The following is a 23,742-nucleotide window of genomic DNA, read 5'->3' as shown; positions in this document are numbered from 1 at the left end:
CACCTTAACCACCTGGCCATGCCGGGCCCAAAGGGGAAGAACAAGTTCTGTTGGGTTCATAGAAATATGCTTCGTAGACGTAACTTAGCCTTTTACTATGAAGTTTTAGTGTACTCAAGTCATTAGCTTTAGAAACTCTTCACAAGCGTCAACAGAATTGTGTAATTCATTTTGACGTTTTGTATTTCTTTCTTACCGTATCTCTTTCACAAATAACTTTTAATGTCTGTATATCCTTGAAGTGAATCAGAGGTATACAAAAACTGCCCCTTAGATATTAAGTAAACGTTACTATCAGGGTTGTTTTTCTGTGGGTAGGAAACTGTTTGTTCATGAGACAGACATTAAGTACATGTTATTATCTGCACTGTTTTCTTTTTGTGTGGGACAACTTTTTGATTGCTCATGAGACACAAATTAATTAAATGTTACTATCTGTTTTTGTTGTTGTTGTTTTTTGTGAGGAGGCAACTGTTTGTTTGTTAATGAGACAAACTTTAAGTAAGCGTTACTATCTGGATTGTTTTTTGTGGGAAACTTTCTGATTGCTCATGAGACACACATTAATTAAATATTACTGTCTATTTTTTGTGGGACAACTTTTTGATTGCTCATGAGATACACATTAATTAAATGTTACTATCTGTTTTTGTTGTTGTTGTTTTTTGTGAGGAGGCAACTGTTTGTTTGTCCATGAGACAAACATTAAGTAAACGTTACTATCTGGATTATTTTTTGTGGGCAATTTTTTATTGCTCACGAGACACACATTACTATCTAGGTTGTTTTTTTGTGAGTAGACAGCTGTTTGTTTACTCATGAGAGTTTTGTTCGAGACATGTAACAGTTTCGTATTTTAATCAGTAAACATTTTTTTTGTAACATTACTATAAATATATACATGTAGAACACTATCACACTTTTAGAATTATGTAGAAACACTATAAAGTGTAATTCAAAGATAGTATATTTCTTATCTTATTACATTAGTACGAACCTCACTAGGTTATAGTCTAGGTTACAAGTAAGAAAAAAAACAAAGGGATAAAACACGTATTTTGGATATCCACCCCGAATCTTACCATCCTCTAGAGGTGGTAAGGCAGCGGCTTAAAATGTGATCAAACTTGAAAACTAATCTCAATCATTATCCCATAACTTTAACTTTTAATATTTCCTATTTTTATTTTTAAACTATACTTTTCATTACTGTTGTGTCTTCCATCTTTATATGATTTATGTCCTTACTCTTATTCAACCTCGTTGTTCCAGTATTGAGTATAAAAAATGCTATTCGCCACCCTACTAGCCAGTTTATCCCAATACTACAAGGTGTATTTCATGTGTAAACAAATCTATAAATTCGTGTACATACTTAGGCATTAATCCTCGACAGTTTTCTACCAAAATAAAAAAGCATGGCTAACTGACACTGAACATTACTGGCAAAAAATACGATCAGTTGAATATTACTATTCGTAGATTATCAGCTCTTAATTCCAGCTAAGCCAATATAGCAATGCTTGCGTTTAGGAGAATTATTTACAGACAAACCCGTCTATAACATCTATCTTACTTAATGAGAAGTTTGAGGTTTCTTACTTCGGTTACGAAAGAAGAATAGAATCTGGAAATTCGAACTACTAATAACTCCTGTGTTTTCACTGAGAAAGGATAGAACATTTTCAAATTTCATAAATATAATATTGTAGAGTGAAGTGGCGACTTAACGCTAGAAATTGCTAACACTACATTTTTTTTAAGTATAACACCTTTTAGCATTTTTCACACTTATCACAATTTCATATTATCACTGCCTAGAGCAGTGAAGTACAATGTTATTCTACTCTTTATGTTGGGATAAGAGAATCTTCTCGTTAACCGCCAGAGTCCTTGAGTTATCTGGTTGGAAGATAGAGTTTGCCACTTTGACTTCAGATACGGTCTGCTGTGTGATAGACTGATCACGTGCCTCACATTTTATTTCGTTGCAATCATCATAAACGTCAGGCGTCCAGTTGAGCCTGCGAGCTACCCGATGGAGTTCCCTCGGGGATGATAATTTCCATTCAGTGGAATAGCCAGGGGAATGTTGATGTATTATAATTTCACTGTTGGAACATGGTAAGTTACTGGTTGAACTTGGCCTCAACTGACAATGGCTTTTTGTGTTTAGTTTTTGGATTTTTCGAGTGTTTTGGCTGGACAGAGACCTCAGTAAAGCTGGAAGACTTTTCAATGATAGTTTTTTCAGGGAGTTATCAGATGCAACTTTCCGACTGGGAGACAAGTTATTGTTCAATCGAATACTAGTCATACTTTGAGATTTGTTGTTGTAAACGTTGTCTGTACTAACATTTAGGTGGAATGGATCATAGACGCTGTCAGTGCTTACATGAAGCTTTCCCTGCCTTTGTCGCAAGTTTTTGCTACAATTTTCTTGCAACCACTGATACACACCACCTCCTTCATTAGCCTGGTCTTTATCATTTGTTAAGTTCTGATTGATAGCAATTTGTGGTTGGACCGTGACGTTGTTGCTTTGCTCGTCATGAGTAGACGAATCAGGAACGGACGTATCATTGGTATTTGACGAGTCTACCTTTTGATCTCCTGTGGATTGATCACTAGACACAATGGCATGATCATCTTTATAAGTAGAAATTTCACTACTGTCTTCATGGCTAGTTTCTGCTAGTCTGTTATAAAAGCAATTAAACTTCTCCTCAAGTTCTTTACTTTTGAAGGTTAAAGGTGGACTTCTGTCTTTCCTAGAACAGCTGGGACACAGGACGTCTTGTCGTAATGTAGAAAATGGAGTAGATTTATGAATGCCTCTCAAGTCAAACCCTTTGGCTGTTTGCCGCTGATTACAGGTTTCATCTATAGCTATTTGGCGGCAAAGTCGAGGTTTCTCTCGAGAAATGTTAACCGTTCCCCGCATTAGACGAGTTGACGGCTCTCCATTGATGGGTGGTTTTTCTCGCACACTCACTAAGTATCGGCCTGGTTGACCCATCTCCGTGGGACTCGGACGTTCTCGTAAGGTGGAGAGCATTGGTCGAGGATTTGAGGAATCACTACTTACGCTAGAGCGAGACATGCGAAACGTGGAGGTAGAAGTGGAGTCCTGACGACTACAGGACATGTTAGAATCCTGGGAAAGTTTTCGAGTTATGTTTGGATGTCCTCCTCGTTCCAATAAACGTAATGGGATATTGCCTTGTCTCCAACTATCTGAACGGGAAGAAAAGTTTTCACTGGATATACTTGACGCTCGCTTTGTTCCATATTGTATTTTTTTCTGAATCTGTGCTATAGCGTAAGTGTAGTCGTTACTTTCTGACTCTTCAGCCTGATCGTGGCACATAAAATACCTTACAGCCAGTCTCTTCCACTGGTTTCTCCTCTCTAGCAATCTGGCTCCGTCAGTAACTTTATGTGCACCACAATAACAAGGTGGAAGATCACTTCCAGCACTTTTCCTCTCAACAGCAGAATTTGTGTTAGCTGGTGTGAGTCTATTAGAGAAATTGGAGCTGTGGCGACACCGACCAATCCCACGAGTTACTCGAGATTCTTCTATTCGTTTACAGATCAACACACAGTCTTTCTTAAACTGTTTAGTAAAGATAGCGTAAAGAAATGGATTGGCACAGCTGTTGAGAGGTAGAACAAATACAGTAAAAACTTTAGCTTCCTCTAGAGAAATGAGGTTCAGTCCAGAGACAGCTGTTAGAGAGAAGAATGCTATTGGAGACCAACAGATAAAATCGGTGAAGACGAGAAGAGCCATTCGTTTGGCAATCCGTGAATCATTAGAATTCCAAGCTTGGGATCCTCTGATAGCGCAGTACATCTTCAAGTAGCAGCCCATCAAGATAAGAAAAGCCACACCGTTGATAAGGATTAGAAATACAACGTAACCCAAGGATACCATTGGTTCAGTGTCAAAAGGAAGACAGACGGCAAATTTTCTGTAATCACTCACTCCAAATAAAGGCAACAAAGCCATGATCAGAGCAAATATCCATCCGCAGATCATGATGTAGCCAGCATGTTTGAGGGAAAGTCGTTTGTTCAAGTGCATGGTATGTGTGATTGCGTAGTTCCGTTCCAGCGTGATCACTGACAAGGTGTATACTGATAGTTCAGTGCTCAACACTCCGAGAAAACCAGCTATTTGGCAGCCTAGTGATGTCTGCCAGGCTATAGCATACACCTGCATAGCAAAAAAAAAAGAACATTTTATTTCCTGTTGTAATACGTTACTACTTTCTGAGGTTAGTTTTAATAACAAAGATGTTTGTTGTACTTCTGACCTATAATTTTTAATTCCATTTATCATATTAAATTTAGATACTAAATTTATAAATGATTGTTTGAATGACTAGGCTTAAAATCAAAACTTGTAAACCAATTGACAACATTTTATAAGCTCCTTAAATTATTTTCCATAAAATGGTTTCCTTTAACTTAATAAAGGACAGTATGTGTGATAAAAAATGTACAAATTTTACAAAGTGTGTATTTTAATATGATATATTTTCTAAGGAAATTAGAAAAATACCTTATCTTAAAAAAGGACGGAAATAAACTTGGGGAAATTATCGCTTATCTGAGGCACAATGGGAAATGTCTTTAGATACTCTATCTCTCTCTCGTGCCCCATTTTCAGGGCTACTGATCATTACATATTAAAGTTTCAGGTACTGGAGAATAAAAGAGGTAAAAATTTCTTAAGTTGTTCAGTCAATTCAATAGGCCTGCTCTTTATACTTTTCACTGAACGTGGACAGACGAGAAATTTTAAATATGAACAAATAACATAAAAAAAATATCTCGATACAATTACCTAGCCATACACATGTTTCTTTAAACTTCATACCACGTGACTATACACAATATTTCTTATATAAACACATTAGTTTTATTAGTATTGCTTGAAATGTTTGGCAATATATTTTGGCCTATTGTGTCATAGCTAGCCAAAATTTGTAGATACGCAAAATACAAAAAATCAAAGAGTACCAGTGTCAGTGTTAAAGTAACTTAAGGATCAGTACAAGAACAGTCAATTCGGTAGTACATTGAAAAGACTTAGTGTTATCGTTTACGATAAAACAAATGTATTAAAACATCAGTAAAAATACTTAAAGTACTTAATTTCAGTTTCATAAGAATGTATTATGATAGTTTGATGATTTTAGATGAAAATGTAAAATTTGATTCACTTAGAATGTTTAAGAAAACACTCCTCAGAATAAGAAGACATTATTTGTTTCAAAGGCTAATCGATATATGTTTTTAAGAGCCGTTTAAACACGTAAAAATAACCTTTCTAGAGCTTTGTAAAGAATTGTTCGTTTGTTGAATTTTGCGCAAAAGTCGCTCGAGAACTATCTGTCCTAGACGTTCCTAATTTTGGAGTGATAGATGAGAGGTATCTAGTCAGCACCACCAACCGCCAACTATTGGGCTACTCTTTAGCGATGAATAGTGAAACTGACTGTCATATTATAACGCTGAAAGATAAGCATGGTCGACGACGGAATTCGAACTCGCGACCTTCAAATTGTGATTCGAGTGCCCTAACCAGGAGGCCACGCTAGAACATTTTTTTTTCTAGAGAAAAAATTCTGTCGTCAAACTAAAAAATAATTACTATACAACTTTTCTTAAATTAATAAAGTCTGCAACTGAAAATTAAAATTTACTGATCGTAATCTGAAAACAAAAGAGGGAGATATTTAAGAGTAGATATACAAGAAAAGCGTTGTTCATAGTATTCTAACAATATTTTTGTGATAGGATATTGATAGTTTGTATATTTTGATTTAATATATGACAAATAAGTATATTCGTCTACAGTTATAAAAATATATTTTGACCAATAAGCACATATTTCTCCTCTCTAGCAATCTAGCTCCGCCAATAACCTTATGAGCATCACATTAACAAGGTGGACGATCACGTCCAGCGCTGTTCCTCTCAACAGTAGAATTTGTATTAGCTGGTGTGAGTCCACAAGAGAAATTGACAAGTCAATTGTGTTGATGTCTTGCAAGACGCGAAAACTCTGCGATCAGAGTTTTCGCGTGTTATTCGTCTATCCAGAACTCTGTTTTATATCATATTTGTAAACTGTCTTTCAATTTCATGTGATGCTGTTTAATCCTAACCCGATATGTAAATGTCCACCAGTCAAAGAGGTCCTCACAAAGTATAAATGGATCTGTAAAAAACATCCATGCAGTAAGGTAACTGTTATATTAGTTATTATTAAGTGCATACACGATTTATTGTTTGATGTTTTGTTTTGTGTGTGAGAGATTTACTGTTTTCTGTTACATATATTTTTTTAGGTAAAACAGAATCTTCAACAATATTGGCTACTTATATGTCAGAAAAAAAACGTCATTAGTTTCTGATTGCTCTAACTGGAAAAAACTACTCACCCGGAATTCACCAAGAGTAGAAGCATCTACAACAGCTAGAACTCCAAGATAAACACCCATGAAAAAGTCAGCTATTGCCAGGTTGCAAACCAGGAACCTAGGAACATCCATTTTGCTACGGCCAAAGAGAAGAACAATAACAACGACACCATTTCCGAGCATAGCTAGTAGAAATACAATCCAGACACCGCAACGTAATGTCCACCAGTCAAATAGGTCTTCACACGGCATAAACGGATCTGTAAAAAACACCAGTGCATATCAATTACATTAGTTATTACTATTTTGCTATTAAGTTGATACACGATTTGCATAAATATTGGTTAATTGTTTCATTTTTTGTGAGAGAATCTATTGTTTTAATACCTTTTCGGTAAAACAGAATTTTCAACAATATTGCCAACTTATTTGGGTATTAAGTAGGGAATGAAATTACAGTGTTGGAAAATTTGATTCCATCACCCAATTTTTTTCACACTTTACTTCGGAATTATCGTCTGTTTTGAGGCCATAATGAATGTAGGTGCAATTGTATTTCATGGATGATGTAATGCTATCTAATTATTAGATCAACAGCTTTATAGACTGCCTGGGTGTTGCATCAGTTGCTTTTTTGGCTATAAATATCAGTTCTTATTAAGAGTCAGTTTAGCAGTCCATCTGCTGCAATGTGCGTGTGATGCCCTGAGGCCGTTGCGAGTTAACTCTACGAAAAAATGCAGCTATTGTTTCTTTGGGCAAAGAGGGATTTTTGGCACGGCAAATTGCTAGAATAATTAAATTTAACCAGTCTACTGTGAATCACTGGGTGCGGAGATATAGAGAGACTTATTGTGTTGAGCGGCAGAAGGGATAGGAAGAAAGCTTCCACAGCAGCTGACTATCGCATTCTGAAATGTATGAGCATGCGGAATCGTCGGCTGTCGTCTACAGATCTCACTGAAGAATGACAGGAAACTTCAGACGTCACTGGCACCGTTCAGCATCATGTTCAGCTGGTCTCCTAGCAAGACAACCAAGAAAGAAACCACTTCTCACCAACAAGATGAAAAAGATGATGCTCAACTGGGACAATAAACATGCTGAGTGGACTGAAGCAATGTGGAGCAAAATGATCTTCTCGGACGAATCAAAGTTCAACCTGCACAGGTCTGGTGGGAAGCACTTTGTACAATGTTGATGTGGAAAAGAGTTTCACCCGGCGTGTTTGAATGCAACTATGAAACATCCGTAGGGTCAGCTGATATGGGGTCTCTAGCTAGGGTGTGGGACCCCGCATTCTATGAAAGGAACTGTCAATGCCGACAAGTACATCGAATCCTGGTTAAATCCAACAATTCAGGATCGCTTCGGTGGAGCTGACCAGTACACATTCCAGGATGTCTCTGCTTCATGATATAGAGCTAAAAAGATTGGTAATATTCGTGTACTCTATGCAGTATACGTGAAACAAAGAAGACATTTCACTCCACGTGCATTAAAAAGACATATTAGGTTTTATTTACTTGCTTGAGGTAAAGGATTATCTTCAAAGGGAGAGGATCAAGACACTACGCTTGTCAGCTAACAGCCCGGATCTCAACTTTATGAAAAACTGCTGGAAAGTAATGGGTAACAAAGTGTAATAAAGGAAACTGAAAAGCACCTTGAGACTGCAGGAAGCCCGTGTGTCATTATGTACTCACTCCTGCTTACATTCAGTCCCTCGTGCACTCTATGCCAGGGTGATCACAAGCTGTTATCAAGGCCAGAGGGAAACAACCAAATATTAAAACAAGAAACAGCCTCTGTGACTACTTTATGTCAATTACATTAATGAAATTATATCTATATCTAGATTTTCTTACTCAGAGAACATTTTATTATTTGCCAAGTATTTGTCTATCGTCTATTGTAATACGTTTGTTACGGTTTGTTTGTTAATAAAGACGCATATATATGTTTGGATGACTGAAATATGAGTCAGCTTACACCACACAATGTCCATAACTGTTTTACACTAGTCCTGACATTTCCACAACACACAGTTGTGTAAAAATTTCAGGAAGCAAGAAAAGTGTTAAAACAAGTGGGTGATGTAATAATTTTTCTACCACTGTAATCTAACAGTTACTGTAATTGATTATAAACAGAAGTGTTCAAAAATCTTTAATTTTTCTTAATTAATGGTGATTCTGTTTGGTTCACTTTTAACACAAAATATGTATTTTTTGTGGTTTTAATATTATGGCCCTATGATGGTGAAATATTGAGGATTCAGACCTTTAAAGTTTGAGACAACAAACAATACCCAATAAATCCATATAAAGGATTTGAAAATTCTCCTTTTCGGCGTATCTACTGTATAAATACTTCAAAACCAAAAATAGTTTTTGTTTTGGAGTGTAAAAAGAAACAATAGAGTCAAACTTGATAACGAGAAAACTACGTTTTAGAATATAAAAGTTTTGAGACGGCTTGACTGGGTAATATACCTAAGGATGACAACATCTTGTCGAAACGTCGTACATTTATAATAAAAAAAATTCATTACCCAGTCAAACCATCTCAGTCATCAGAGAATGTCACGCTTTTGTTATTCGTTTTTTTCAGAACCCTGTTGTACATCGTCTCTAAAAACTGGCTTTCAATCTTATGTCCTCTCTAATGCACTGCTATTTAATTCTCACCCGTTTTAAGTTAAACTCATACGTAGCGTAAAATTTGTAGGAAATAATTTTAAAGTTGTAGTGAAAACTTCAGAAAAAAAATACAGATTTTTCGTAATCGATAACAAGCAGACATTAAGCCTAAGAGAACCGTAATCACACAAATGACATAAGATTATAATACACGCTTACATTTACTTTAAAATGAAGTTAAAACCATAGGTTTTTATCAATAATGCACGACAGAAATAATTTAACTATCTCAATACGATCTCGTGACTTCCATACATAACATTGTTTATATTTTTACAGCATTGCGTCTATAATCAAAATTTTGCTACAAGAATCTCTAAGGAGTCTAGGAAAATGAAATTAAAGTGATTGTAGAAGTACTAAGTTCAGTGCTGAAGTTATTTTCTGACATCTAACATTAATATTACTAATCATAGCACTTCTACTAAACGGCAATGACGATGATGGTGAGAGAAACTACAAAAAAGTTTTAGTGGAAAGAATAAAAGTTACTGGTAGTATAAGTTTTAGAGTATCAAAGTCGTAGATCAGGAATGTATTAGTGATATAGTTGTAGTAAAAGTGGTTATTGTGTAGTAATTGTAATAGTATCGGTAATGCATTTATTTATTTTATTTTATCACGCACCTGGTTTAGGTATACACTGGATTGGATAATTAGATAGTACAGACTCTTCACTGTTATACACAGATTTGTAATCTTCAAAGTATTCTTCTGCGTACTGAGCTATGTTGTTAGGGACACTGTAATCTCGACCCCCGGTCTTCCACAGTTCATCAGCAAACTCTTCAAACTTTGACGATAAATTGTCTGCAAGAAAAAATTCAATATTCTTCATTATATAGAAGCCACCCTAAGTTAATTTTAGTTTATTAAAATTAAAATAACACTGGAATGTTGCGAACCTTTACACAACTGAGTAGATCGTCCCCCTACCTAACCCTATAGCTAAACGACACAGTATGTCTCAGCCACTTTGATCCAAGACGTTGTTGGAGAGAGTTATAGAAAGTTTTGTGTACACTGGTGCCACGCTTATTGGCTCGGCATCGCCAGGTGGTTAGGAAGCTCGACTCGCAATCTGCGGGTTCGAATCTCCGTCCCACCAAACATGCTCGCCCTTTCAGCCGTGGGGGCTTTATAATGTGACAGTCAATCCCACTATTCGTTGATAAAAGAGTAGCCCAAGAGTTGGCGGCGGGTGGTGATGACTAGCTGCCTTCCATCTAGTCTTACACTGCTAAATTATGGACGGCTAGCGCACACAGCCCTCGTGTAGATTTTTGCGAAATTCGAAACAAATGTTCACTATGTTTTACTTTTTCTGTTACATCAAACACGAGATGCATCATATTCCATATGTAAATCTAAGGGGTCCTGGAACTTAAATATGCTGATTAGAGTAATTCCTTCTTCTTCGCTTGTTTGTGAATCGCATAAGAAAATTCCGTAGTATCGCATCAATCATTCTTTTCTACAGGCCTTTAGCTCTTAGTGGTCAACATAATTGAAAGTTAATTGAACGGATTCCTTTGTCAGACATCTTGTCTCATTGCATGTGATGCCTAAAGCAAGATCGATTTACCGTAAAATGGATTATTGTAAAATCATTGATGTTTTTATGTCTGTGTTTATTTGTATATATATTAAAAGTTGTATATTTTGGAATTAAAGTGACATAAATAACGTTTGTTTGGCGTTTTAATGTTCAAATATAGAATGTATATTTTGCGCCTATGTGCTAACATCAAATATTTATATTGCAATTGCAAATGGATATAATTTGTTGAGCACATATCAACACAGAATAAGCTACTTTTAGGAGAATGTAAATATAAATACACAAAATTAGCATTATTTTATGCATCTGGTGTGTATTTTCAATTGCAATATATATATATATTTGATGTTAGTATAGGCGCAAAATATACATTGTTTATTTGAACACAAAAACGCCAAACAAGAACATATTAAAAGTTTATCAAGATTTTTAAAAAGTTCTAACGTTAGGTCGTAGAATAACATTATATGTTTATTTATCGATAGTATTAAGTAGCTAAAGTTTAGCCCTAATTAAAATAAAGCAAAAAACGTACAGAAGTTACAGTGTTAATTTATCTCTTTATCAAATATGGATCGTTCTTATTAGAGGCTTAACTAATGTTAGGCCTAAGACAAATTAACTTATAGATATTGGTATCTTCCATTAGAATTATTTTATATCATTCTAGAAATCCTGTATTTAAAGAAGTACTGTTGAATAAATATACTAATTTGACCACAAATGTTTTGTTGGTCTCTGTTAAATATAAAAAGTTGTCTTTCATTTTACAGTTATCATATTTCACTAAAAACATAATAATATAGACAGCTGTTGAGTACCTTATATTAAAATGAATTTGAAGCATCATAACGCCGTTACTATCTATGTCGTCACATTCGTTCACACTCTATCTGACGACTGTGCATCTTGACAATAGACCTGCAGCACATCACCCCTCTCTATTGCTTTCATAATATATTCAGTGTACAATAATTTTGGTTTACCAGTGCCCGTTTGAACGTCTGATCACACGCATATTCACAGGCGACAACTTGTCCGATATGTCTACATATGGAATAACATGAATACCCGTTACTTGAGGTATGCGACGGTTGAATGAATATGTCACATAAGCAGCTTCTGTACAAGTGAATTCTGTCAATATTCCCTATGAATATCCTTTTTTATTATGTCCTGGGATACGTGGACGGCTTTTGTAACTAACCTTTGTGTTCATGGATTCCCATTTGTTACAAGATGGCGCATTTTGCTTATCACAGATGGAGTATAATTTGTTGCAGGTCTCTTTCTGGATGTTTCTGGTCTCCCAAGTTGATCCACGTATCTTTGTTTTCCAATCTGGTTAAGTACAATGGATATTCTTCTCCTGGAAAATTTAAATCCTTGATATGAAACGGTTTTTGATGACGTGAGTGTTTGAATATTTTGCGTCGGGAAGGGCTGTTACATATCCTTCCCAAAAGCGATCAATTTTAGATGGCACCACACTACATATGGTACGCCAAGCAGTGTTAACATTTAGTTGTGACATATATATCGTTCCACTCTAACTTAATATCGCCTGTGACTTATTGATTTGCATATTCAAAATCTTTTTCATATAACGTACTCAACCCTTTATATGTATAAACATTTCTACATTCATTTCAGATGCCACATGGATTAAGCTGTTAAAAATAACAAAGGTGAACAAATTTGTTTGTTTTTAAGCACAAAGCTACACAAAAGGCTATCTGTGCTGTGTGCACCATGGTTTTTAGCATTTTAAGCATTCAGACTTACCGCTGAGTCACTGGGAAGCAGATAACAGATATCGATTAGATTATTGTTTTTTTAAATTCTAATGAAAATCTACATAATTAAAAAAACATAACATCTTACTGTAGTCTGGCCAAACATCAGTAATATTAATATTCCAGATACTCATGTCTACTTCGTCCTTGGATAGCCACACAATAGTCTCTTGTAGAGAAGCGGGACTTGGAGTGGTCTTGTGAACTTTAGCCAAAAAAACACAGCAATGGTAAGAATACGATAGAGCAAGAGTGTGGATCCAAGGAAAGGAATCTGGAGAAGGAAAGTCCTTGAGGTTCGGATTGTTGAAAGTTTTCAGTTGACGCAAATTGTGTAAGCCTTTGGTTGGAAGTGTGGAAAAGTGGTTATTTCCTAGATTTCTGTAAAGAGCACAATAAATTTATTCATATTCTCTTCTCCATAACTTAGAAACTGTGAAACCCATCTTCAATTTTTCTAGTACTTAATGTTGTTTGAAAACCTATAAAAATGTTCATGCATACAGTATAAAAATATCGAGCATATTAACTATAACCATTAATTAAAAAGGTGTAATAAAAATAGCAAAACTGACTCAAAATATAAAATTGAGGTATGCATTTAAGTTTTCTGCGTAGAATATCTTAAACTTAAAATCTTTCAATCTATACTGGTTTAATTTACATTGATTGGTCACTTTATTAGAAACCTTACCCAATATTAGTCTAGGACACCTTTCATCACGATATTATAATTGATAAGATATGGCATAGAATATATAAGATGACAAAATATGTCTTGTTCAATTGAACTATATAGCCAAAGCATATGATCTGGAACTGGTTCAGAGGTATCGCTTGAAGAGTACAGTGGTGATATCCGATAAGAGTAAAATCCTGTGATCGTGCTAGTCTAAAAAAACGCCGAAGTCACTGTTCTGCTTATGGACCATTTTTGGACAATATGGACATAGTGTAGTTTATATTATCGCCTTTGAATAAGTTTTGTAGAGCGTGTTGGAAACGCATCTTTCGCATACACTCTGAATACTATTAACCTTTCTCAGAGAATCAGAGAACATAATTCTTGTCACGGGAAGTTCTCTACATCATTACACTGCCTTTATCAGAAAATCCTATGCAACATATAGTCCTCATATGCTGTTGTTTTTCAAATTTTATTCCACCAATCATCCAATGTCTACAAATAGCGTCCTAATCACCGCTGAAACCATACTTTCTTGTTTGCTTCTTAGCAAAACGATCTTCGGACTAGCTATTAGTTTTCATTCGATGGCTTTTGCAAAATCTTTAGCATTGCACGGTTGAAGATAGTCGAATCCTGACCACTGTTAAAGGAATCGATTAAGCTGATACAGCATGACGTCTATTGCACTTTATAAGCTTTTTCTATCGTATCTTCCTTGGCCTTTCACCAGCAGTTGGCGGTTTTTCGATTGTCATTGATGATAGGCTGATGGCAGTCGACTTTGAAGAGAAAAGTCAAGGAAATGGCATTCGATGGTAATGTTTCTACAAGATGGACATTCGCTCTTAAACCACTTTAAGCCTTGATTTTACTCATTTTCTTACAGACCAACGACGCTATGACAATTTATTAGGTTTATAGGATTCAGGCAATCATCTGTTGCCTCAGGTGATCGGTATTTTATCTATGCAAATAATTGGAATCTTCTACAAATAAGAGGTGTTTTCCATCAAGAATTGTTTAGTTTACGATAAAAATATAGTTTTATATCTTAAAATCTAAACTATATTTTTCTGTAAAAGTTTCAAATATTTTAATATTGTTTTATTATCTACAGTTTCATCTTACTTGGCAGGTGATTAGGGCGCTTCACTCGCAATCTGAGGGTCGCGGGTTCGAATCCCCGTCACACCAAATAGGCTCACCCTTTCAGCTGGGGGTGTTATAATGTGACGGTCAATCCCACTATTCGTTGGAAAATGAGTAGCTCAAGAGTGGGTGGTGATGACTAGCTGCCTTCCCTCTAGTCTTACACTGCTAAATTAGGGACGGCTAGCGCAGATAACCCTCGTGTAGCTTTTTGCGAAGTTCATAACAAACAAAACCAGACCAGTCTTAGTTGGAGTCAACTGCCCTATCCCGTAATTTTGGTACTAAGATATTATAGTCAAACAGCAATTTAGTCAAGGAGAAGAAAGTATTTACAACCCATTTAAAAACTGTAAAAATCGAGATACATAAAAACGAGTAAGTAGACGCAATAAATAAAGTAGATATTAGTTAGAGCTTCTGCCAACAAAGAACATCAAGACAGAGGAACGAAGAGAGAAAAGAAAATACATGTGCACGAAGAACAAAGGAGAGTAGATGAAAATGATGTAAAATATGTATTAACAGTAATAAAATTAAATACATAGTTACATTTTATTAAAAATATATACTTTTCTTCTGAAAAAATTAGAAACTTCGGAACTAACTTGTAAATCTTGAACAGATAATTATATTTATATGGAACATTTTATATAGTAATGTTTTCGTATTTTCTAGCTTTCGTTGAATCCACATTGTTATTGAAGTAAATACGTTACTGAAACAAACACAAACATATAGAATACTACGTAAAATTAGTGTAATACGTAAGTCTCTAATACCTTGTATCGTTGTCATGTTTTAAATATGTTTGTTTTATAACCCTGGCGCATAGCCACAAAATGTCCGTCTCTAATTTTCAGCTGATATACTTGAGGGAAGGCTGATGGTCAGCAGCACCAACCAGGAATTCTTAGGCTACTCTTGTCTGACATAAGGCAATGTGACTGTCACTCTTGTGGTGCATCCATAGTATAAAAGTGCAGAAAATGTTCTACTGCAATAGACCAGCTAACCATGAACACCTTGGATTTACTATCTGGGCACATTAACCACCATTTTAAATGTGATCATATTTGTTTCAAACTTACATCAGCTGTTTGGCTACACGTTGATGAAATAGTTGTAAACCAGTCTAAGAAAGAAATGTCGCACTGAATGTCTTTGTAAAAGTATAGGTGAGTCGGATATAAATTCATAGAAAATCAGACCTTCATAAACGTGACAGTGTAGTGTCAACTAGCATATAGTTCTATCCTAAATGTAGAATTTAATAACTTCTGCTCTTTTGAAGACCTTAAGACCTCTCAGCTATATCCACACAATTCATCAGTTATTCTAAAAATGCAAACTTCTGGTTGGCAAAAATGGTATTATCAAATAAAGTCATTTAACACCAATCCACTTGCTCTAAATGGTTAACTAGGAAGCAGGTTTGACTTATGAAGCAAAAAAAAGTCTTATAACTTACAGATCTCGCAGCTTTGACACCGGCAAAAAAGCATCACGATCAATGTGTGTGATTCGATTGTTCTTCAAGTCCCTGAAACCAACAGTAATCGCAAAATTAAATTTTGTTTAAAATACATTCACAATTTCAAACTGTCATGTGGATTTTATTTTCCCCTTCTCTGTATATATATATATATATATATATATATATATACACATAATTATATACAAGAAATGAATTGAAACAGTGTTAATACATTCTTTTAAGTTTTATTTTTAACAAATTATATTTTTATACCTTCATGCAGTTCAGAAATTAAGAGATGACATCGTAAGGTATAATCTTGAACTTTTTCTTGTTTGTAAGTGTTTCATAAATTTAGAGAACAAATAATTATTTAAAGAAATCTGACTGAAAAAATAATCCTGTATAATATAGATAGTTAATTAACGTTACCTTATAAAGCTTATAAAGTATGTTTTAAAAATTATTATTATTTAAAAAAATCTATCGAGTCTTTTCTCGGAGCGCAGATTTTTCTTTGGATTCGTTTCTTAGTTTCTGTTGAAAATTAACCTTAAGAAGATAAGACAATATTTGTATGTCTAATATGACTATATAAATAGCTTAGTAAACATTATTGCATCAAATATTGCAGAAATGACATTATATAATTATATTGAACTATAATAACGATTTATTAGATGTATTGTAATATATTCACATATCAAATTTGTATCAGAAACTCATTGCATTCAAAATATATAAACAATTAGAGGCTCGAGCCTGGAATCTAACTACAAACACTATATAATCGTATACTTACAATACATGAAGATTGTCCAACCCAACAAATGCATTCTTAGTGATGCGCTCAATAAGATTATCACCAAGGAAGAGATCGATTAATTTCTTCTGGCCTCTGAATGCAGATTCCCTCAGGTTCACAATATTATTGTAGCTAAGATCACTAAAGACAGAAATATAAATATATATGTATACAATCAAAAGAATTATGAAAGATTTTGAAAACGAACCTACAATTGTTATGGTTAAGTTTATTGGTTTGTCTTTAATTCAGCACAGAGCTACACAATGGGCTATCTGTGCTGTGCCCAGCACGAGTATCGAAACCCGGTTTCTGGCCTTGCAAGTCCGCAGACATACCGCTATGCCATTGGAAGCGTTATTACTAACGCCTTTTTAATAGCTCAATAAAATGTAGTAGTAAATTTATTGTCATTCTTATTTTCTATTGTTTAGGAAACACGTATAGATAACTACAGGGAGGGGATAAATAGATATAGGGTTAGAAAAGTAAATAAATAGCGAAACAGGCCTATTAAAATCGATTTGCATAATCAAACTTTTGACGTTCAGTTAAAGCGTGTATTTTTAAAATTACGTTTAACTCAGTCGTTTGTTTACTTAGGTATAGCCCCCACCCCACCCACCCCCCGTGGCACAGCGGTATGTCTGCGGACTTACAATGCCAGAAACCGGGTTTCGATACCCACAGTGGGCAGAGCACAGATAGTCCTTTGTGCTTAATAACGACAACTAACAACATATATTAGGTATAATATGAAATGTCTTTTCGAAGCTTTATAATAAGCTAACTTTTAGCTCAAGATGTTTGTGGACAAACATTTAAATGGGATAAGTGAGATGGGCATGAATCAGAAATATATTTTTGGATTTCCATTGAAAGCTAACTAGATAATAATAATAACCATGTATAACAAGATCTAAACACAGATGACATTACATCGTGATCAGTGTTGATCACTTACACAAAAATTAAAATTTTACTTACATAAGTCGAAGTTCAGTACAGTTTAGAAGCACTGGAAGTTTAGAGAGTCGATTGGATTTCAGAATCCTGTAAAAACGGAGTAATTAGTTTTTGAATGTCTGTATTTTTACAGCAACAACTTGATGGCTGTGTATCTGGGATATATGGAGAAAATTCTTAATAGACAACAAACAACAGAATGAGGTAGCGTAACGTTTGGGAGAACTTCCGTTTCCAGTATTCGGTTACCCGAAACGTCGAGATGAATCAACAATCGTTACCACAGGCTGTTGCTGTTCATGAAGAAACTTCCTCATGTGTAGAAACAAAAAAAAAACTTTAGCTTACAACACAAATGGCGAGTGCAAGATAAACGAAGCAAAGAAAAATGTAGTTAATCATCGCACATTTCGACATCAGGGTTAATATTTTAAACAAATGAGCTTGTTATTATTAAAGCTTTTGAACGCACGTAAGATATTTGTTTACAATCAAAATGTGCATAAATTTCAACTTTTAATACATTATAAACAAATTTATAGCCACACGATCTTTTATAAAACTTCCACTTACGTTCCTTTTGTAGCTTTTAGTTGACTTTACTGAATTTTGGAAAGCCATTAAGTTCTGGTTGTTTCTATAAATTAAATTCGTAGTTTTTCTTCCATAATTTACTTAAACTTTACGTTATCTTTAAACATCAATCTTTACACGTGGTCAATAAAATTTTACGAGGTAGTTCCAGTGTAATTATGAGTGATTAATCATTATTTCCGTAGACTAGTGCTATGTAAAAAATGATATTAAATATCCGTCACCATTGCATCCGCGGCTTCGAAAAATCTTTAAAGTCGCAGTAATGTAAGAAAGATAGACAACATATAAGAACAGCAAAACTAAGAAAATCGTTAGCGCTTAGAATCTATGCATACATATTAAATGAGAAGATGTAATCGCTTTGATAACTTTAAATGGGATGAAGGATATAACTTTTTTCCATTCTCTTTTGAAACTGTCCAGAGCACCACAAAAATGCAAACCCAATTTCTTTAACTATAAAATGGGCGAATATTAACGATAAAGGCACATTCTTCTGTTTCAAATTCCTACTTATTTTTTAATCAAATTGGAACTTTTAACAAGAAACAAAAACAATACTTAAAACATTATGTATTATGACGAATAAAACTGAAAAAAAACGAACTGTTTTTTCTCAATAAGATATCTTTAATTATTATATATATATTGACTGGCCAACCTCAATTCTGGTGAACATGGCTGCTTGTGAGGAAAAGGTGGAAAAAGCTTAAGCAAAAAAGTCGATTAATCAGTGGACAAATCTGTTTGTTTATACTATAGGTCTAGTCACCTTGGCTATCAGCCAAAAAAAAAATCTTCTGTAATCCGATCAATCAGGCCTTGTAATGAACCCATATATACTTGAATTGCAAAAATTTATGAGAGTGTTATTGACCACGTTATCAGACTATGTATCATCCATATCACGGATGAGCATTTTCTACGAAATATCGTAAGTGGTACACCAAACAATCTTCAGATTTAAGGCTTCTGCTGTTGGTAGGCAAAATAGCATCTTTTGGTCATAATCTAAAGTTCTACCATACATTTTAAGTATACAAAGTAATTCTGCTTATTAATATTGTCTTTGACGAAAATCCACTATACACTTTGTCTAATTTTCTGTATATAGCCTTGGTTTGGTTTCAATTAAATGAAACAACTTGCAGAGTTCCGCGCAATTTGATAAGTATACATAATAGGAGTAGGCCCTAAAGGCAACGTAATTCGGTCTATTTTGTCTAAAGTGTTTGCTAGTCGTTGGATAAGTTGATGTGTATTTATCCAATCAATTGGTGTATGTGGATAAACCTACAGAACATCGTTTTCAAAGCTAAGAATTCTCGAGTGTTCTCCAGACATTTAAGCAAAAACCACTGAAATGATGAAACTATAATGCGCCATGGCTCATTTGGGAGTTTGTCCTAGGACCGTAACATTGTTCTGACTCTGCTAACAGAGGTGTTCCAGGTCCCCTTGGGCACCATAGTTTGCTGTAAATTGTTCTGATTAACCTAAGTTTGAGGAAGGCCAATCCAAAGCTAACCTACTCCCTCTCTCGAGTGTTATAATATCAGTGCACTTTCAATTGTATTTCCCTTTTTATGTAAAATAGGTTTAAGGCTATTGTCTCATGTACTCTCGTTACTTTGTTCAGAACTAGACTTTACATCTCAGTCTTTCGTTATGTTCCAGATGTACTGTTTCTACCAATGTTTAGAACTGTCTTCCACGAGGACTATCAGAGCGTGTAAATTCTTAATCCAATAACAACAATGTTAAGGCTAGGTCTTATATTGGATGCAACAGGTTGTTGTTTTCATATCTCAACAATGATGGATCATTTCAGTTGTTTAGCCAGAACTTAGCCTTATTCTGTGTGGGACTATTGACTTCAAATGATATAGTTGTTGGACCAGACTCAAAGAGAATTTAAAAATTGTTTTCTTCAACAGTAGAAACACAGCTTCCTTCAGGTTCTGAAGTAGTGTACTGTGTTAACCTTACATCAACCAAAGATCGAACCGTTGCAGCAGGCTCAAAAAGAAATAAAAAGAAAGAAATGGAATTTAAATAAATTCAGTCGTGCTTTGTGTTCGAGATAGGCTACTGTTTTCTAATATGTGTTTCGCTTTAATGTTCGTTTGACTGTTCACATATTGCTTTCCATATAAGTTTTTGTAATTTTACCTCACAAAAATGTAAATATAAACCAATTAGTAATGTTATGGTGTAAAAAAAAGATATATAAATGTTTTTCTCTTTTTAATAGAGTTGAGCTGACGTATACCTTAACTAAAACAGAATGATGGCCTCTAGGATACATTGTGTAATTTTTACAAAATGGGTAAAACTTATTAAAAGTCACGTGATTTTTGTATAATCCATTTGAAAGATTTTCTAAGCTAGTTTGCAATAATTTGATATTTGTACGTGAGATACTTTTTCACATATATTTTCTATGTTCAAAAATATTAAGAATTAATGTCTATAACAAAAACTTTACCTTCTTTGCACTTTACATATTTCATCTATAGTACTATGTCACATTTGTCACTATGTATAGGGTTTCGCCCTTGGTTTTATTCCTGGAAACCTTAGACTAGTAAAGATAGTCGTAACTTCTAAAAAAGTATTTTAATGTCTGTAAAAACCAAAAAAAAAAGTTTTACTTGGAATAGAACGAACCAGCGTCTCTTCTTTTCTGGAAGGTAAAATAATTTTTTATATAACCTTAGCGTGTCTTTCTTTCCTTTGTTTGCTTGCTGTAAAGTACAAAGCTACATAATGGGCTATTTGTGATCTGCCAATTGTGGGTATTGAAACTCGACTTTTTTTGTGTTATCAGCCCACTGAGTCACGGGGGGGCTTATTTCCTTTACCATGTGCGTCATCTTTTCATTTGATGATCAATAGAAAAAAATGACACCCGAGACGAACATGACTATACTTGTTTCTTTGTGGTCCTGCTATTGACTTGTCGACATATAGCATACAATCCAGACAATACGACGTCAGATCGCAGAACTGATTTTCTTTCTACTACCAGAATTTATTTCCTTGTATCATGATCTACAACAATTTTGGAATATTGGAAGGTTTCATGTACTATTACTGCCTCTTCCTCATTTTCTTATGTAATTAAGACTTCATGGTAACAACGTCGATGTCTAACCTCAGTTTCATGGGTTTCAGCTGAATGTCATCGTATTTACTGACTTATTTACCTTTTACGAGAGAAGATGACAAATTAAAAGTAAACAATTTAATAATCAAAGAAAATGATTTGTTAGTCTATCTGTGGTTGATATGAGGTTAGTCTAGAACCTTTACGGTTGAAGGAAACAGTTCTTTCAATAATTTTTATTACAATTTGAAAATTCTAAGCTTGTTCATAAGCTTTGATTAAGCGATTGATATTAGAAATAACATAACGAATAAAATTACTACCCCGAAAAATTGTGTAGTAATATTAAATCACACATGAGAATATACTGTTATCCTTTCATTGTTTTTCATTATAATTTAGTACTTTCTATTTAAATTACATATTTTAATTTATAAACGTTCATAGAAATACGTCTTTTTTAACAATTCATCAGTCTATTTACTAAACAAATAGAATGGAACTTGAGGCTACTTTATCGGAGATATCTAGAAACTTTTCGAAAATCAGCTTATAACAATCAGTTTATAATACGTCGATTTTACACAGAGACTCAATAATTAATTATATAAGTCTTGAAAACTACAAAGAAATGTTTGTCTTCAGTTTCATGATCTTACAGGCTTTTCAGGTGTGGTGTCTGAGCACAAAACTTGTGAGGTACGAAATCTAGTAAGCTCCTATCTAAACGAAGATGTTCCAGTGCAGTTGTACCAGCTAGGTCAGGAAATTCTTTGAGTTTTTGGGCTTCTCTGAGAATCCTGAAAAGTTAAAAGAAAACATAAGTCGAACAGTATTTCTATTTGATCTTTGTTGATCATTCTTAATTCATCTTTATAGGTTATTACTTACTTGACTTAGTCCAAAGACTGGTAAATTAGTACTGTTGTTTTCGGACAATATTGTCTTGTATGCCAATTTTCAATATACAATTATATAGAGTACTCGCATTATTTCAATCTGATACTTTTCCGGTTTCAAAGTTTTTCTGTTAGGATTATAAAAACCTTGAACAACTAGGTTGGGAGGATGAATTCTCAATAAATTGAGAAATCTACGAGAATTCGTACACTTTAAAGAATATAATAACTCTATGCCTTAGAAGTAATAGTATCAGGATTTACTAGGATCCTGATTGAGTCAGATCCATGAACGTTTTCCAAATAATAACAATTCTATAAAAGTTTTTGTTTACCAAAACAGTAGCTTTATAGCTAATATTCAGATCAATATTCAATCATATTGTTTCATAAAACAAATCGACGGTTCAGAGTTCATGCGATTTCACTTTTTATTTACAATGACATTACCTTTAATTCAATCATAAAAACATATTTATTTCATAAATTAGTCCGTTTAAAATAAAATATCATTCGCTAATGTTTAGCGCAAGAGTTTTAGATGTTTTTTAATATAGATGTTTCAGATTATTTACAACTAAGTTAAAAGTAATATATATATAAAGAAATAATATCAAATTGTTCTTAAGTACATTTAGGTGAAAAATTAAAACTATTTTGGTGTTTTTTCAGAACTTATAGTGCGTACTAAAAGACTTGAACATTTTGGTAATAACGTTAGAAAAAACGAATTTTACTCTCCAGTTAATAATAAAAGAACGTTATTTTAACTAATGTTTCAATATTGTGGTTTCCTCAGGGCTGTAGTACAAGAAACGTTGGCTGAAATTAAACAAATTATTATCTGTAGAGTAAAGGTCGTTTTCTTCTAACTTTATTGAAAAAATGATTAAAAATTTGAACTGGAATGCTATGCTATCGTGGATATATATTTAATGAATAAATAAACAGTAAACAGTAAAATAACTTAAGTAACTGGAATGATTATCTCAAGAAACAATAATCTATAAGTGAAGGAAAAGATACCTATTACTGAATATTCTCATTTACAAGTTCATTACAAACATTTAAAACCTGCGTCAAGGTAGATTGGAAGGACACGATGTTAATTTGACAATGGTGAACAGGAAATTCATGTGATCCATAGCAAAGAGACTTAGAAATCTTACAATTCTTTCAAGTCTGGTAGGTTGCTGAAAGCGCATCGTTCAACATCCACAATAGGGTTTTGGCCCATCTCCAGCAGTGTCAGCTGTGGATTGTGTTTAAAGGATTCTTCTGGAAGGTAGGATATCTTGTTGTCTGCAAACGTTCTTAAAAATAAAATATAACTTTTTCTTAAATTCTATTGATTTTAGATTAATGGATTTTGAAACATATAATACCATAATTTTAAAGATGTTACGAACACTCACTTGTTTCTTTTGATTGACATATTATGTAGTTTGTACACGCATTTAGTATTCATCTCATTCCTTTATATTCCATTTAAATGAGTTCTCTCTCTCTCTCTCTCTCTATATATATATATATATGTGTGTGTGTGTGTGTATATA

At 34.1% G+C, this 23,742-nt stretch overlaps 1 protein-coding gene across 1 annotated transcript in view; it reads right to left on the bottom strand.

The window, feature by feature from the left end:
• Nucleotides 1-6: 6 nt before the first annotated feature.
• Nucleotides 7-23,742, bottom strand: part of LOC106461145 (leucine-rich repeat-containing G-protein coupled receptor 5-like) — an 89,660-nt gene continuing 65,924 nt past the window's right edge. Inside the window, exons 9-17 of the mRNA XM_022388292.1 lie at nucleotides 23,356-23,499; nucleotides 21,947-22,087; nucleotides 17,603-17,668; nucleotides 16,613-16,756; nucleotides 15,805-15,876; nucleotides 12,585-12,877; nucleotides 9,767-9,949; nucleotides 6,459-6,697; nucleotides 7-4,222 (exon numbers count right to left, since the gene is read on the bottom strand). Of these exons, the coding sequence (XP_022244000.1) occupies nucleotides 1,844-4,222; nucleotides 6,459-6,697; nucleotides 9,767-9,949; nucleotides 12,585-12,877; nucleotides 15,805-15,876; nucleotides 16,613-16,756; nucleotides 17,603-17,668; nucleotides 21,947-22,087; nucleotides 23,356-23,499 (3,661 nt within the window). The 3' untranslated portion in view covers nucleotides 7-1,843. The remainder of the gene's footprint in view (nucleotides 4,223-6,458; nucleotides 6,698-9,766; nucleotides 9,950-12,584; nucleotides 12,878-15,804; nucleotides 15,877-16,612; nucleotides 16,757-17,602; nucleotides 17,669-21,946; nucleotides 22,088-23,355; nucleotides 23,500-23,742) is intronic.

Source organism: Limulus polyphemus, unplaced genomic scaffold, assembly GCF_000517525.1.
Source record: "Limulus polyphemus unplaced genomic scaffold, Limulus_polyphemus-2.1.2 Scaffold37, whole genome shotgun sequence".
NCBI lineage: Eukaryota > Metazoa > Arthropoda > Merostomata > Xiphosura > Limulidae > Limulus > Limulus polyphemus.
The sequence above is the reverse complement of the archived record's forward strand: the minus strand, read 5'-3'. Positions and strand labels throughout refer to the sequence as shown.